Source organism: Falco peregrinus, chromosome 5, assembly GCF_023634155.1.
Source record: "Falco peregrinus isolate bFalPer1 chromosome 5, bFalPer1.pri, whole genome shotgun sequence".
Taxonomy (NCBI): Eukaryota; Metazoa; Chordata; class Aves; order Falconiformes; family Falconidae; genus Falco; species Falco peregrinus.
The window spans coordinates 4,515,058-4,532,207 of record NC_073725.1 but is presented as its reverse complement, the minus strand read 5'-3'; the positions used below and the strand labels follow the sequence as shown (position 1 = coordinate 4,532,207).

General features: G+C 40.8%; 1 protein-coding gene across 1 annotated transcript; it reads left to right on the top strand.

Annotated features, from left to right (window-relative positions):
- Nucleotides 1–1,477: 1,477 nt before the first annotated feature.
- Nucleotides 1,478–3,841, top strand: NPVF (neuropeptide VF precursor). The gene is made up of 2 exons (XM_005237190.2): nt 1,478–1,652; nt 3,440–3,841. The coding sequence occupies exons 1-2, from the start codon at nt 1,512–1,514 to the stop codon at nt 3,839–3,841; spliced, it is 543 nt and encodes a 180-aa protein (XP_005237247.2). The 5' UTR covers nt 1,478–1,511.
- The last annotated feature ends 13,309 nt before the right edge of the window (nt 3,842–17,150 follow it).

Below are 17,150 nucleotides of genomic sequence, written 5' to 3'. Positions count from 1 at the left end.
TTTCTTTTTTCACTCTAGTGGCAAATACACCTTGGCTAGTGGCTCTAGTAAACAATTTAGATGATACATTCAGGGTTTCCTGTTATCTTGGTCAAGTTAGAGTAGCAGTCATGTCAGAGCAGTTTCCAACACACAATCTGTGGTTCTCATGAGCCCAGAAGGAGGTCTGAGTATTTTGTTAGCTCTAATACAAAGCTGCTTAAGGCCTTCAAGTTCTCAGTTTTTGTGAATCTAAGGCAGAAATGACTCCATGCATGTCACACAGCTGCAAAACCCTAAAAAAAGCCAACTTAATTCTAAAATGTGGTTACTTGCAAACTCCTCAGCTTCACAGTGTAGTAAACACAGTAACATACTGCCAACAGATAAACAGTCCATACTATTCATGTTGCCCACAGGATAAAACATGTTCTGTCAGAACAACAATGCCAGTGCTGCGATAAACGGACATTTTTCAACCCTGGTATTGAATTGCAAAATAACTTGTCTAATGCCCAGTTTTCCAGTATGGGTATTTAACATAAGGAATCACATTTTCTCCTTATCCATCTGATTTTAAGTATTAACATATGAGATTTAGGCAATAATTTCGAGAATTTAAGAATAAAAAATGGAAGAACAACACAATATGTTGTTGGTTTTTTTTTACAGCAGCCTGGCTCACCAGCCTATCTAGCAACTAATTAAATGTGCACTTTAAGGGCACAATTAGAGTGAGCCTGAATGCCCTTCTGGAACAGAACATAGACGGGCAGTCCAGGGCTTTCACCATGTGCAGCAAAAAGGCGGATGTCTTTTTAAAAACTGCTGTTGGAAATTTGGCCTTAAGAATATAGATGTAACATAACCTTTGAAATTTCTAAAAACTTAGCTGATGGGCAGGGTTTTAAAAGCATGTTCTTAATTCACTCTGAATGCAAATGAACATGCTCAGTTTAGAGCATAGACACTATGTACGTCAATAGATCTCACTGATGCATAACATCTCTTATGACCTGATCAACAACTTCAATATTCAGCATTTGATTTTAATGGGCCAAATGTCCCTAGCTGTACATAACAAACAAGCATTGTATGGTGCAAAAGGACCATTTAAGCAGAGGAATACATACATGGGGAAAGCTTTCTTTCATAGTCCTTCTGAGGACACTGATACAAAAGAAAGAAACAGGGTGGTTTTGTCTACTGGTGATGCAACATTGTGGCTGTTGTATGCTACTGTCATGGTTCTCAAATTTAGCTAATTAAGAAATATTTCACCAGAAGAAAATATTTGTAAAGTCAGTGTGTCCCTAACAAGAAGCTATGTTGGTTAAAAATGTTCACAAAAGAAATTCCCAACATTTTTCAAATATATTCAAATTACTTCCCTAATTAATATTAAGAATGGAAGCTTTTGAGACTGATGTCATAGGGAACAAAATCTTTTTGTTTTCTGATCATATAAAATGATGGCAGTTTTATTTTCTGTACAGATTCTGAGCTCTCTAAGCAAGCTTAATTTGAGAAAAATGAAAGTCATCTCAACCAAGAAGTTTATCCTATTTGCTTTACCTATAGTGGTCTTTCTAACATCAAATACCATGTGCCTAGATGAACCGATGAAGTCCAGTCTGCAGAGCAGAGAAGACGATGATGGTAAATATTACGAGGTAAGATCTATATTACTGTGACATTATTTTGGGGAACTGTGGGTTAGATCCTGAGCACTTTGAATTTCTTGGCAAAGGCTCTCCTAACCTCATTGCACAGTATTGAGCATTACAGCACTAGCAGAATGAAAAAAGCTTGTTGAAAGAATTTTCAGGAAATTCATTTGCTTCGACACACATACTGTGCAAATCAATTCATGTTTCAATTTTCTTGCAATACAGCCTTGCGATTAGGTTGAGACTTCCTCTGAAATGTTTCTTACTTACACAGTGGGGCCTCAATTCACGTTCCTGTCGGGCATTTTATGCACATAATATAACAGATACATTATTAATAGAAAATTAATAAAGGCATGCTTGTAATACTCAACGAATAATGATAAACTGAGAACATTTTAAATCTAATATAGTTAATGGTCTTAAAATTCTACTCTGGAAATTGACTATAAAAATATCTTTGCAGGGTTACACATTTATTGTGTCTCAATAGATGCCAATTTAAATTTGCACAGCTCATCTGTATTATTTTTCTTGTCTGCCCTGTAAATACTCCCTGGGAAATGAGAGCCAACCTCTCTTTTTGACTCATCATCATTGGTGTAATAAAGATCCCTCAAACCAAAATACAACTTTAATTATACTAGCAAAATGGTCTGGTCTTCAGCTCACTGTCTTTTATATATTTCAGAAGGGGTGTGCAGGTGCAATCAGTTGGATAATTTATTAAATTTTTTAATCATGGAGTATGAACTAGAATGGTTCATTCCCCTTCTCTTCGAGTAGCTGGAGAAGCTCCTGGGGAAGTTACCAAATAGGGGCAAGGAACTGAAATTAGGACTAGTAGCATTTGTGTCTTTAACTGAAATTAAACACCATATTTGTACATATTTGCTGTTGAGGCTTGGAAACTTATTTTTGTCTCAAAAATACGTGATTTTTAATATGCCCAGGGAAGGAACACTGCTACATAAGAAAGGGTCATGTTGATACAGCTATTTTTCAGGACACAGCTGCCCTTTACATCATGAGACAGGCAATATACTAGGCTTAGTTCTTCGTTGTATGCCAGCATAGACACAGAAAATAGATCTTGTGCTGGCTGCGCAAGGATTGGGAGCCCAGAAGCTCCTAATGCATCTTGTGTACTAGTAGAGGACTAGAGCAACTTAAAGCTCAGAGCGCTTTAAGTCTCTATGCTGCAAGGCCAGAACAGGCATGATGTGGACCTGACCCTTCCCATTAATCCATGTGACTGTTAGCCCAGCAGAATACAGGGTCAAAAGCATCCACTCAGTGCTTAGGAAGAAACTTGGCCCATCCTCCTGTTCATCCCAACCAGATAAGTAAGAGGCTGGGTCTGTGTCAAGTCACTAAATACAGTCAGCATCTTCCCCCCGCAGACAACTTCAATTGATATTAGCAAATGGGGACCTGACAATGACTCGTGTCCACACTTAACTGATGGCACAGGTACCGACACCTAAGCCCAGAAATATTTCCTACTGACACCATTTGAACAGTTGTGGATACTGATACAGATATGTGCTCTTGTGGCCAGTGTACTGAAAAGTTGAGCAGGACAACGTCTGCATATGAAATAATCCATACGAAGTAGCTCACATTACAATGGAGTTTAGCAAATACAGCTAAACAGCATTAGATATCCAAAAAAGAGCGTCAGCCAGCAGTTTTCTAAGGAGATATGGAAATGAATACTTTGTGTGATTGGTAGCTGGAGTAATGCCCTATAAAATGATAGTATCTTTTTTAAAATTATTTTTCTTTAGATTAAAGATAATACCTTGGAAGAAAAGCAAAGGAGTCTCAATTTTGAAGAAATGAAGGACTGGGGATCAAAAAATATGATTAAAATGAACTCTCCTACAGTAAACAAGATGCCAAATTCAGTTGCTAATTTACCTCTTAGGTTTGGAAGAAATTATCCAGAAGAAAGAAGCATTAAACCAATTGCTAATTTGCCTCTGAGATTTGGGAGAGCTTTTGGAGAGAACATACCTAGGCATGTTCCAAAGGTATCACACAGGCTTGGGAGATCTCCACTTGTTAAGAGTTCCAGTCAATCACTTCTGAATTTCCCACAGCGATTTGGGAAGTCACTGTCTGTCAATCTGTCTCAAGATGTTCAGGAATCTGAACCAGGTAATACTATGCAAGCGTTCAAGCCATAGATTAAAATGCACATTAAATCATAGGTAAGCGATGATCAAATACCAGACTTCCTCAAGGGATATTCCCTAAGCATTTCAATACGAGTCCAGTTTGTCAAAAGAAAGATCTGCAGTCCATCAAATCAAAAAGTCTCAACACAAGAGCTAGTAGAGAACCACTTTATGAAATCTTTTCTAATAAGAAGATGTCAAATAGCCAAAGCTGAAAACGTTCATGACAAGATTAGGTTTGACAACACTTTTTTTAGATCAGGTTTCATTTTGAAAAGTTTAAAGCTCTGGTGAAAATGGTTCAAAATCATTAAAATATCCCATTTCAGCACTATAAAATAATGAAACAAAATTACCTAAAAAGTTACTCTTCCATTTTCTAAATCTATGCAAATCTGAGTTAAAAAAAAAAAAAGACAACATTCCAAGCTGAATTTTTAAATGCTGCCTTTTTTCTAATCTGAACGTGGTTTTTTTCCAGATTGTCTTACTGAGACAATGCTTGAGATTTTGATTTTTTGTTCCAAGTTAAGATGAAAAATGTTTTTTAACATCTCAGAATTGTTTTCAATATAGAAAAAATATTTCCTGCCTATTATTAAGAACAAACTAAGCCAGCTTTTCAATAACAATCTTCTTATCATATCTGCTGCTTTATCTGAACTGTCCATTTGTCTTATAACCAAGTTTCAGTTGTCTACAACCAACTTGCATCTGACACGCGTAAAGTAGAAGTTCAGGCCAGGAAAGATAACTGATGTAACAGAAGCCAAGGTTCTTTCCTATTTAATTTGATTCCTTTCATTCCTTTCTCACTGTCTCACCTCATTATAACAGATCTTGTTTTATTTGTCTGATATTTTCAGGAATATGAATTCCACCAGTTACGTTAATACTGGAATGAAATCATGAAGACAGAATCTGAAAGACCTGGAAAAGCTGCAACGTGTTTTCAAAACTAAAGGTCTTGAAAAGGAAACATGAGAACTGAAATACAAATCTGTCCTCATGTTATGAATAATGTATTTATTCTGTACAAATCCTTGATGTATAAGGCAATGATATTTGTAGTGACTACTGTAGTAGCTTACTTTAGTGGCAGTGCAGTATAAATTCTATCTAGTTCTGCGTGACATGTCCTGTTGGTTGTAAACCTAATTTCAGAACAATGGCTGTATAATTGAAAGCACTTTAAGCAAAATTAAAGAAGCGTGGTATGAATAAAGAAGCATGCTACAAATAAAAATAAGCCTATGATATGAATAACAAACAGCAGCAGGATCAAAAGCACTGGTACCTTTTGTGTCAGACACAGCTAAAGAAAACCAAGTAAAAGGTAGAGAAAGCGCTTTTCCTGTTGTTTATGAGTCATGTTAGACATAAATCTGAAAGGCAACTTGTCAAGAATTTGCCACAAATAAAACCTAGCATCCTGGATCCCCACAGAGGAGTAACATCTAACCAAAGTCATATCGTAATACAACTATCTTGGGTTTTGTATCTGAGATAATGCCCTCCCTAATGTCCTACAAGATCTGCCCTGCGGGTGTCCCGACTCCTCTGTTAATGTGACATTACAGCTACCAGATACACATGCAGAAGTGGCTACTCCATTATAAGCCCATATTTCCATTTCATATTTCTTTCGAAAACCATTCCCTTCTAAGTAGAATATCGTGTGGTTAGGCTTTCTCCAAAAGTTTTCAATATGCTTTGAAAAGAAGCTGAATTCACACCTGTTACAGGGAAACCAAATCTAGTGGACTATGGGATCTAAAGGATTCTTTCTTCTGGTCCTCAGATGCTGCATTACCTTGACACCATGTCTGACCAATGGTGGGGCTAAGCATCCCGCAAAAACACACCACACGTACATACACACACTATACAGCCACAGCAGGCTACCAACAGACAAGAGAGCAGCACCTTTAGAGTCTCCCCATACAGACCAAGATGACTGACATAAACATACAAATGGGCTGATCCTCTTCTCACTCACAGGCTAATCAAACCGAACACTGGCTAGCATGTCTCCCGCCCAAACACATGCAAACAGATCCCTCCAGCAGCTGTTCCAGACCTGTGGCCTCTCCAGCAGCTGGCTCTCAGACCCTTGGTCCCTCCACTGTCCCAACCTATAGTCTCTCTGGTAGCTGGCTCCCACACCTCTTCTGCTGCTCATTAGCTAGTCCGGCACTAAATTCTAACAGAATCACAGACACAAACGGGTCCCTTCAGCAGCAGCTGTTACATGCTCAGTCTGTTCAATAGCTGGTATCCAGACAATCGATCTCTCCAGTTGCTAGCTCTCAGACCTGCAGGTCCCTTCAACCCTCAGTCTCTATCCCCAGCTGCTGATATTCAGACCACTCACTCTACTCACCAGCTAGTCTGGCTTGAAATTTGCTAGCAGATCATGCACACACACACGTGCATGCGGAACAGAGCACACACACAGGAAAACATTCCATTATTGAGTTTAACAAGAAGACAAGGCACACTGTGATGATCAGACACAGGGCGTAGCCTGACAAAAAATACTGACAGCAGCTTGACTGCATGCCGCTGACCTCTTTTATCCCCCTCTTTTCCATTTTCCCATGCTTGTTCTTCCCCCATCTGTCTTGATCCCTCCCTTTGACTGTCTTTGGCTCTAAACCTCTAAACATCCCAAAATAAGTTTAGCACTTTCCCACATCCTTTCAAACATCCCATAATAAGTTTTATGTGATCCCACAAGCCCTCTCAAATATTCCATTGTAAGTTTGTGTCTTCCCATGAGATCCATGATAACCAGATGCAGAGCTCTGGCTGAACCTCCTCAAGGCATTGAGTGGTTCCTTTTAGGTCCCATCAATCACTGATCTAAGAGTTCTGCTCTTTGTTACTGTCTTGTTATCTCCTCTTCCTTGGGGTTTGGCTATCTGAGAGTTTAATTTATTACTTCTCCTGTCTCTTGTCTTAGCCTTTTATGCTAAATAACCAGTCACCAGATATCCTTACATTCCACATATCTTTAGAGGAACCTGGAAAAAAACCTAATCAAATCGATCCTTTTTATCAGATAAATTCATAACTGGAACAGAGCCTGAGTTGCCATTCCTCTGTGAAGTTAATGAGGCTACTTGAAACGCAATAGCATTCAACCTGTGGCTGGTGCATCTAATTTGATCCAAAGTAGTGAGACCATAGTCCTAGAATATCTAGTCTCTCTTACTCACTCAGACTTGAAATATCACAGATAGGGACATCTAAAGAAATTACAAAGATTGCACCTTTTGAAAGTAAGAGTTCCAAATCAGTCTTTGGGCTTGCTTCTGAGTCTCAGAAAACACTTTACCTAACACGTGCTGGTGAAAGACAAGTTTTGCAGCAGAACACTTGGGTACTGCAGCCAAGTCTACGCTGAAGGACACAGGTCAACAAATTGGGGGGGGGAAGTCCAAGACCCAGCCTATGAAGCAGAAGCCTTGTCATTGCCTGCTACCTGTCATTCTTTGTTTTTAGTCAGGAAAACTGGGATCTATCTTTAAATGATTTACAGTCAAACGAACAGCAGAAGGAAATGTCCTGAACTTTGAGTTGTGTTCTGGTCCTGCAAAACTCACTGCACATCATGTGAACCAACAGCAAACAAGATTTGTGAGAATCCCTGAGCAGCAATAGAAGCTCCTTTTTTTAAGGCACATATCACCTAGCAACAGGGAAAGGGTAACGCGTCAATTGGCATTAATGATGGCTGTTATGGGAGGAAAGCAGAAGCCCAAACATTGGCCAAGCAGTAAGTACAATTAGGTTGCCCTCTTATTGCAAGCTTCACAGCACGGATGCAGCAGATGGCTGTTGATTTATTTTCCCTCAGCAGAGGAAGAGCTAGGTGAAAAGTACATACAGGAGGAATTATGCTATGCTGTGCAAAATTTCTGTTTGGCTTGAGAGCATGTGAGCCAAGAAAACAATCACTGGGTAGTGCAATGAGAGGAGAAGGGGCACAACAGGCAACATACATTGCTATAGCTATCACTCATCAGGTTATTTATTATACATATACAGATATTATTCACGAGTTGGGAAAAAGCAAGGAAAGGACTCAAGTAAATTAAGTGAGAGACTATTGAGGCTTACCAGCGTGAATTCTAGTAGGGTTCAGGAGCTCTCATCCTTTCTTGCCACACTTGTAATATTTATGTCTGTTATTAAAGCCTCTGTGCAAAAGCAACACCAGGCTTATTTTGGATTCTGACTTAAGCTTATAGAGAAGACAGCTGACAATCTACTGATTAATTTATAAGTCTGAGGGGTCATCATGTTGTTGATTTCAATATATCATTTGGACAGATATAATGGAATGTAGAGAGCCACTGTTGTTCTACTCTCAGAAAGAGCCAAAGCCTCGGTCATCTGGCATTTGAAATCTGTCAGTCTTAGATTCAATTCAACCTCTATTGCAACTGCCTTTTGCATTTTCTTTCTAGAAATTTGCAAACCCTAAACAGAACATTTTTTAAATTGCCCTCTCTTGAAGAATACTCATTAGCAGGAATTGAAAATGTTTTCATTAGTGACATCCACTAAAGTAATCTAGCTAAGTAAATCTAGCACAAATGCATGGATACCCATAGATACCCAATTCGCCCTTGTGCTGCTCTCCTGATGACATAAGATATAGAAGGGCCTCAGCCAGTACCACTCAGATCTTTTGTAGCATGGAATATGGATGAGAAAAATCTGTGCTGTTAGGAAGGGAAAAAAAGGCTTAAGGCATCCTTATGTGTATTTTATCTCAAGAATGATGGAGAGTGTAAAATACATTTTTTCTTCTTTTCATAACTATGTGGATCCTATGAAGTGATTAGCCAGAAGTTCAGTCCCATGGCCTTACCTGGAACCACATCCAATTAAAATGTTGGTAAAAACCAGCAAAAAATGGGTTTCTCTTACAGATGGTATTCTAGATATGGATTTTCTGAAAGCCCATATATTTTGCAGTCTACAGTTGTACTTTTATTATAAGAAAATTACATGGTTATAATAGTTTTCTAAAAACAGAAGGTATTAAATGCTACTCAAGTTCATTCCTTCCCTTTATGACCATCCTCCAACCTGCTGATAGTGCATAAAGTAAAAGGAAAACCAGAAGGTTTTTTCTATTGTTTGCAAGTCTTAAAAAAGGAGTCAGGTGATTAAGACATAGATCAGAAACACCCTGCACAGAAAAATTCATTTTGCTACATCCCAGATTTTCAGAGGCATCTAAGTATCGCTTTGTCTCACACAGCAGCACCTCAGCAGATAATTATTTCTTTTATGGTCCTGCTTTCAACAGGACTTTGGATCAGATGAACCCAGAGGACCCTTCCAACCCAGACGTTTTGTGATTCTATGATTCTTCAAGCTTGGGAGATGCAAAGGTAAGACAAAACTATTACTTCACAAAGGAATCTTTATTTCTATTTCCTTATACACTTTTATAACTCTGACCCCAAGTCCCTCACCAATTGTAGGTCACTTGCCACAGCAGAAGGCCTCCTAGTCAATAGCAATAATGGTGCAGGTAGTTAGAAGCCCTTAGCTATTCCCATCTTCTGGAACTTGCTGACCACTTAGCTCTTTCCCCCTATTTTGTCATATTTAGGACACCTGTTCTTGTTTTGAAGCTTTTGCACTTAAAATATATTCAGCTCAGGTCTGATGTTCTTAACAAGTGACTTCTACCACACTTTCAATTACTATCTTTATTGTCCTTAGTATGACAACCAGCTACTTGGTCTCTCACAACACACTGAAAATTCTATGCATAAGCCAGAAAACAAATAGAAGTTAGTTTATGGTTCAACAGAGCTGAAAGCAAAGCGTGTATCAGAAACTTCCCTCTTTCAGAATTCTCTCAGAATTCCTGCAGTTCAGATGTACCTAGAGGGTTGGTCTTGCATATATAGCTAGAGGCAACCAATAACCATTAAGGTGTTTTTTCAATCCTTTCACTTACAGCTTCACGTTCTACCTATTGCAAAACATTTATTCTCCTTTCTTCTCACATATATTTGATAACTCAGCCATAATGAAAGAAATGGTTAAACATTAGAAACAGGAGCTAAACTTCATATATCGCATACCGTAGCACAGATATGCACAATGCAATATGTATATTGCAGGGCACATTAAGTCATAGAATAGAATCAGAATGGTTTGGGTTGGAAGGGACCTTAAAGATCATCTAGTTCCAAATCTCCTGCCATGGGCAGGACACCTTCCATTAGACCAAGTTGCTCAAAGCCCCGTCCAGCCTGGCCTTGAACACTGCCAGGGATGGGGCATCCACAGCTGCTCTGGGCAGCCTGTCCCAGTGCCTCACCACCCCCACGGAAAAGTCACCATACCTGTCTTTGCAAATACCACATTTGTGCATAAACTGTGACAGATCTATCAAGTGATAGATGAGCAATGGTTCAAAATCAGAGGCAACTATTAGGCATATCTTAACTCAAAACTTTGCTTGAGTTTTGACCCTTAGCTGCTAAAGCACCTAAATTACTTTGCATCACTAAGATTCAAAGTATAAAATAGTTCATCTTACTATCTGAGGAGCTTTATACTAACTTTTTCAGTTGCAAGAAAATAGATTTACAATTTGTGGAGATGCTTGTGGTGGGTTGACCCTGGCTGGACACCAGCTGCCCACCAAAGCTGCTCTACCACTTCCCTCCTCAGCTGGACAGGGGAGAGAAAATACAATGAAAAGCCTGTGGGTTGAGATAAGGGCAGGGAGGTCACTCAGCAATTACTATCACGGGCAAAACAGACTCAGCTCAGGGAAATTAGTTCAATTTATTGCCAATCAAATCAGGGTAGGGTAATGAGAAACAAAAAATCAATCTTGAAACACCTTCCCCACCCCTCCCTTCCTCCTGGCCTCAGCTTCATTCCCGAATCCTCCGCCGCCTCCCCCACAGCAGCAGAGGGAAGGGGGTTGCTGTCAGCTCATCACTTGTGGTCTCTGCCGCTCCTTCCCCCCCAGGGGGAGGGCTCCTCATACTCTTCCTCTGCTCCAGCCTGGGGTCCCTCCCACAGGAGACAGTCCTCCATGGACTTCTTCAACATAAGTCCTTCCCACAGGCTGCAGTTCTTAAACTGTTCCAGCATGGGTCCCTTCCATGGGGCGCAGTCCTTCAAGGAAGGACTGCTCCGGCATGGGTGCCCTGTGGGGTCACAAGTCCTGCCAGCAAACCTGCTCCAGTGTGGGCTTCTCTCTTTCCATGGGTCCTGCCGGGAGCCTGCTCCGGCACAGCTTCCCCCAGATCACAGCCTCCTTTGGGCACCTCCCCGTGCTCTGGTGCGGGTCCTCCATGGGCTGCAGGTGGGTATCTGCTCCACCACGGACCTCCATGAGCTGCAGGAGGACAGCCTGCCTCACAGGGGTCTTCACCAGGGGCTGCAGGGGAAGCCCTGCTCCAACACCAGAAGCACCTCCTCCCCCTCCTTCTTCACTGACCCTGGTGTCTGCAGAGCTCTTGCTCTCACATATTCTCACTCCTCTCTTCAGTTGCAATTGCAGAGGTGTTTCCCCCGCCCCCTCCTTAAATATGTTATCACAGATGTACTACCACAGATGTACTACTCAGCCTTGGCCAGCACTGGGTTTGTCTTGAAGCCTGCTGGCATTGACTCTATTGGACACAGGGGAAGCTTCTAGCAGCTTCTCACAGAAGCCACCACTGCAGCCCGACACCTCACCCCACCCCCCCAAAAAGCAAAAACAAAACAACCCCAACAACCAAACAACTTTGCCACACAAACCCAATACAATCCTGAACAGAACCAGTAAGGTCTGATGAGCTCCATGTGCTGTTCATTCCCAGCAGGACTCAGCTGGCCTATTTGCATGAATTTGTGAAGAACAGAAAGGAACTTTTTAAAATCAGCTGCTTCTCTTACCTGCTCAACTATGTGGGTACATAAAATACATCTGCATCTTGGGGTAATAAAAGTATTTAGTACTAACTATATTATATGGCCAATGTGGAGAATTTTATTTGTAAAGGAATGGAGACAAACTTTCTTTGAACCCTGCTGTTGAAGAGAGAGGCTCAAGCTAAGAAAAAAAAGCATACATTGGGTGCTGAGCTTGTCTTTGAGTGTGGTTACCTATTTGACCAAGTACCTACTTGTCCTTAGAGACCATCATCGATTATGAGAGCTCCAAGTTTGCATCTCCCTCAAGAGACATTTCAAATTAAATGGTACAGCCTAATTCAGCAGATGATTTATTTTTGCAGCTATGAAAGAAAAGTCACAGGTTTAATTTAGATGCCTGTGAAGAAATCAAATACCAGTGAAGGTACAGCAGGGTACCTATAGTGTAGTTATACTGGGATCACATATGGCTTATGAAATCCTGAAGGAAGTGCAAATGCAGGTGATTCTGAATTGCTCTTGAACTAGAAGTATCAGCCTTGTGTAGAAAGAGTAAGGGAGGGGAAAAGAGCAGATTGTCTTCAGAAGGTACTTCCTGTGCCTACTCAGCCACCACCATATGCTTCTTGAAGTTCTGTATTTCAAGACATTTCTTAACAAGTGTATTCTTACACATATTTACACTGCATATGAATTTATGAATACCCAGGGGTGGCCTAGAGGATTGTAGAGCCCACCCCCATCTCAAATGTATAACTGGTGATAAATTCTCTGGGTCTTATTTCCCTCTCCTGTTAAGTGCAGATGGTGCACAGTTTGGCACTGGCACAACAGCAGCACAGGCTGTGCCTATGCAGTGCTGATTCTCCAGAAATCAGAGATGAGAATATGGTAACTTGGGCTGACTATGAAAAGGAGCACATAGCAAAAAGTTTGCAGGTAATGTATAAAGTAAAGGCTTTTCCCCCTCCCTGTTTTCCAACATATAACAGCAAAATATTCTCATTTGTTAGTATTATCTCGACAGTGAATAATCTATTCTTGTTTTGTATAATACTGTTCTCTTAAATCACTATTGTATTATATGCTTTCACATGTCTGCTACAGAATTTCTTGTTCAGATACTCACTAGCTAACAAGCACCAGAAACACCACTGTGTATGCATGTAAACCTATTCAGTCTTTGCATACTGGACCGTCAGAAACTGTTAAAAGCAGAAGCCTTAACTGTAACAATACTACCCTCTCTAAGCCTGTATTTGACTGCATTATTCATACAAGTGATACATGGTAACCTTTAAACTGTATTGGATGTTCGTAAAATATAGATTGGCATTGTGGCCTAATTGTGCTCTCAAGTCTGGGATAAATCTACAGTAACCACTGGAATCCATGGATTGATTGATTGATTGACGTGGCATGGAAACTGAGTGCAATTTAACATGTAGATAAGTTGAAGAATCACTGAAGGTGTGAAGAAGCTGCCACATGCATTTACACAACATTTTTCAGTGTGAACAGGCCAGAAGTGAGGCACAGGCCCTTGAACTAAAACTATTTTAGTGACTAGAAAACAAATTATCCTTACCTGTTTCTTCTAACATGCAAGTCATATCTTTGTATTCCGAGTTATGATGAAAAACTAAGAAAATTGTGTATAATTAATTTGATAAAAAGTCACATGCTGTACTCAAATGAAAGATATAAATACATTGTATACTGAAGCACTAGCTCGGAGACACAAAATTTTATCTTTTCTCTAAGGTAAAAGCAAAATATTTGGGATTATGGAAATGCAATGCAAGTCTGAAATTCCCGTCGCTGCAAAAGTGGCCTGTGGCCACGAGAGGGCAGAAAGAACGTTCCTTGTAAAGCTGATTTTGGGGAGAATCACGTATTACAGAATTTGGGCTGTAAATCGCCATAAGAAGCTGCTGGAAGAGTTAAGAAAATGCAAACTAGAAAGCTTTTGTAAAGCTAACTATCTCATGAACTGTCAACATTAACAAAGTCTGGTCATATTCAAATTTCCATCTTCAAATAACTATTCCTAGAACAAGTAAATAAAAAAAAAAAAAACCAACCAAACACAATGGCATTTGACATAAAGCCTGAAAAGAGCATTTCTTGAAATGTGTATTAAGCTGTCTAGCACTGCTTTCATCATCTTAAGGATAGGAAAACGTATAATTTCTTACTTCAATAAACAGCTTGCTTTGGCTCTTTTTGGATCCAAATGCATATGTAGTTCTCATAACATCATGGCTATCAAAATCCTTGAGAAATCCAGAGAATGACATCTCAGTCCTCTTCCCTGAAATGCTGATATTCCTCTATTTTCTCCACCACAATTAGAGGAAAAATATGAATTAGAGAAATTACTTTTCTCCCTATTCAGCTGAGCTGGCCTCACCTTCTTTCTATCAGCCCACCACCATGTAGGTAACAGAAATACAGCTTTAATCAGTTAGAAGAGATCTTTCTATTTCCTGTTTCTACTGGCTGTATCACATTACACCACCTGAAGCTTATTCAGTTTCAGCATGGGGGGGTACTGGTTTAATAGCTGCCTCTGCAAATCCTCATCTTTTCTGCATTAGTCAACAGGAAGGTTAAAAAAGTTCTGATTTGACATCACACGTCTACCAGAGCCAAACACAAATGACTCTTTTATCTGTCTGTCAGAGCCATCAAGTGATTTTATTCCCTGAGAGCTGAATATTTTGCTGAAGGCGGCAGATTATGCTTCCAACGTGAGGTGCCTTGTTGCAGGGCTCCTTCTTCCCTTTGCCCTAGCAACAGGGGTAGTTTTCCTTATCCCACTTCCCACATAACTGCCACAGCACGGGCACATCTTCAACAGCCCTTGACTGTGGGACTGTAGGAGCAAGCAGTCAATAGGGCACTGGGATAAGAGAGGAAAACTGTGGGCAAGCTCTTAAGAAAAGCCGTGGAGGGTTAGAAATGGAAAGCCTACAGGGGGAACTCACTGCAAGGCATCTTTAAATGCTTGAGTAGACAGCTTAGTAAAGTTGTCAGCTTGTAATTGTCATTTTTAGGGTTGCATTGAGGTTACCTCTTCTTGGGTGTCCTGAATAGTCTGGGAAGAAATCTTAAATGATCATGCTTTTTAATGCTACCTCATTTTTGCTTTTGCCTTCTGACTTCCACAGCATTTCCGAAGTAGAACTGGTTGTAGTAAGCTTATTCTTTATATTCTTTATGACACAAGATGGTACCAAAAGTCCAAGAATACTTTACTTAGCAGTCACGGAAAAGTCTTTTGAACACACCTACACAAGTCTATGGGCCCTGATGGGATGACTGTTGATAACATCTCAGGGCAACTCTAAACCCTGAACAATTGTGGCAACTGTGAGAGGTGTCTGAGGACGGGAAGGAAACAAATGCCATCTGTATCTTCAAAAAGGGCAGGAAGGAGGACCCAAGGAACTACAGGCTGGTCAGCCTCACCTCCATCCCTGGGAAGGTGATGGAACAGCTCATCCTGGAAACCACTTCAAAGCACATGAAGGACAAGAAGGTGATTGGGAGTAGTCAGCGTGGATTCACCAAGGGGAAGTCATGCTTGACCAACCTCACGACATTCTACAATGACATGACTGACTTAGTAAGCAAGGAGAGAGCAATGAATATTGTCTACCTTGACTGCAGTAATGCTTTTGACACTGTTTCCTATAAAATCCTCATGTAGAAGCTGATGAATTCTGGTCTGGATGAGGAAACTGAAAACTGGCTGAATGGCTGGCACAGAGGATGATGATCAATGGTACAAAGTCTAGCTGAAGGCCAGTAAAGAACAGCGTACCCTAGGGGTCAATACTGGGCCCAGTCCTGTTCAGCATCTTCATTAATGATCTGGATGATGGGGCAGAGTGCATCATCAGCAAGTTTGCTGATCATAGAAAAATGGGAGGAGTGGCTGATACACCAGAGGGTCATGATGCCACCCGAAGGGACCTCAACAGGCTGGAGAAATGGATTGACAGGAACTCATGTAGTTCAGCGAAGTTAAGTGCAAAGTCTTGCATGTGAGGAGGAACAACTCCAGGCACCAGTACATGCTGGGGGCTGACTGGGTGGAAAGCAGCTTTACAGAAAAGGACAAGGGCATCCTCATGGACACCAACTTGGACATGAGCCAACAACACACCCTCACCGTAAAGGCCAATGGTAGTGTGGAGTTCATGAGGCGTGTGCCAGCAAGTTGAGGGAAATCATCTTTCTTCCTCCCTATTCAGCACTGGTGAGGATGCACCTGGAGTACTGAGTCCAGTTCTGGGCTCCCCAACACAAGGGAGAGATGGAGCTACTGGAGAGTCCAGAGAAAGGCCACTAAGATGATGAAGGGTATAGAACATCTCTCATATGATGAAAGGCTGAGAGAGCTGGGACTGTTCAGCCTCAAGAAGAAAAGGCTCGCTCAGAGGGGATCTCATCAGTGTGTACAAAGATCTGAAGGGACATCACAAAGAAGATGGAGCTAGGCTCTTTTCAGTGGTGCCCAATGACAGGACCAGAGGCACTGTGCACCAACTGAAACATGGAAGGGTCCACAGGAACATAAAGAAGCACTTTTGATTGTGAGAGTGACTGAGCACTAGCACAGGTTGCCCAAAAAGGCTATGAAGTCTCCCTCGTTGGCAGCACGGTCCTAGGCAGCCAGCTTTAGGTGGCCCTGCCTGAGCAGGGTTGGATCAGATGACTTCCAGAGGTCTCTTCCAACCTCAACCATTCTGTGATTCCCTAATTTTGTGATATCCATCTTTCCCTGACCCTTTGTCATGGAACAGTCACTGTAACCTGGTAAGGGAGCTATACAGAGAGGTATCAGGGACCTTAATCCTCCCAATTAGAAGAAAGTCACCAACCTGGAGATACAGATGGCAAAGATACATCCAAGTTAAGTACTGATAGATTCACATGTGGAGTGACCTCCTGTGTGAAAAGATTTAGAGGGTAGAAGTAATGTCCTAAGCCTTTTTCCTCCAGTCAGCACACCCTCTATAATAACAAAAAAGGCAGGTCATGGCCATAGTATCTTAAACCACAACTCTAAATCTTCCATAGTATTTTTCTGGAAGGAAATAACAGAGTTTTTCAACAGCTGAGTAATTAATGAAATGAAGGAAAAGTTTCTGCTGAGCCTTCCCATGCATTTAGCTCTAAACTAAAATGAAGCATGAAAAAGAAACACTGAAAATATTTTTTTTTCAGAATATATTAAATTCGTGAACTCTGGGAATTACTGATACAGCTATATCACTTGTACATGGCACAAACATTAAAGTATAATTCACTTTAATGTGATGGCCAAGCCATCCATGTTAAAAACAAACCCGTGGTCCAAAATCATAACAAACAAATTACCAGCTCTACTGGA

Excerpts from the sequence above, each read along its gene's own strand:
- NPVF (XM_005237190.2), top strand. The coding sequence starts at position 1,512 with ATGAAAGTCATCTCAACCAAGAAGTTTATCCTATTTGCTTTACCTATA. Across the intron at positions 1,653-3,439 it reads ATGATGGTAAATATTACGAG|ATTAAAGATAATACCTTGGA; the intron begins GTAAGATCTATA and ends ATTTTTCTTTAG.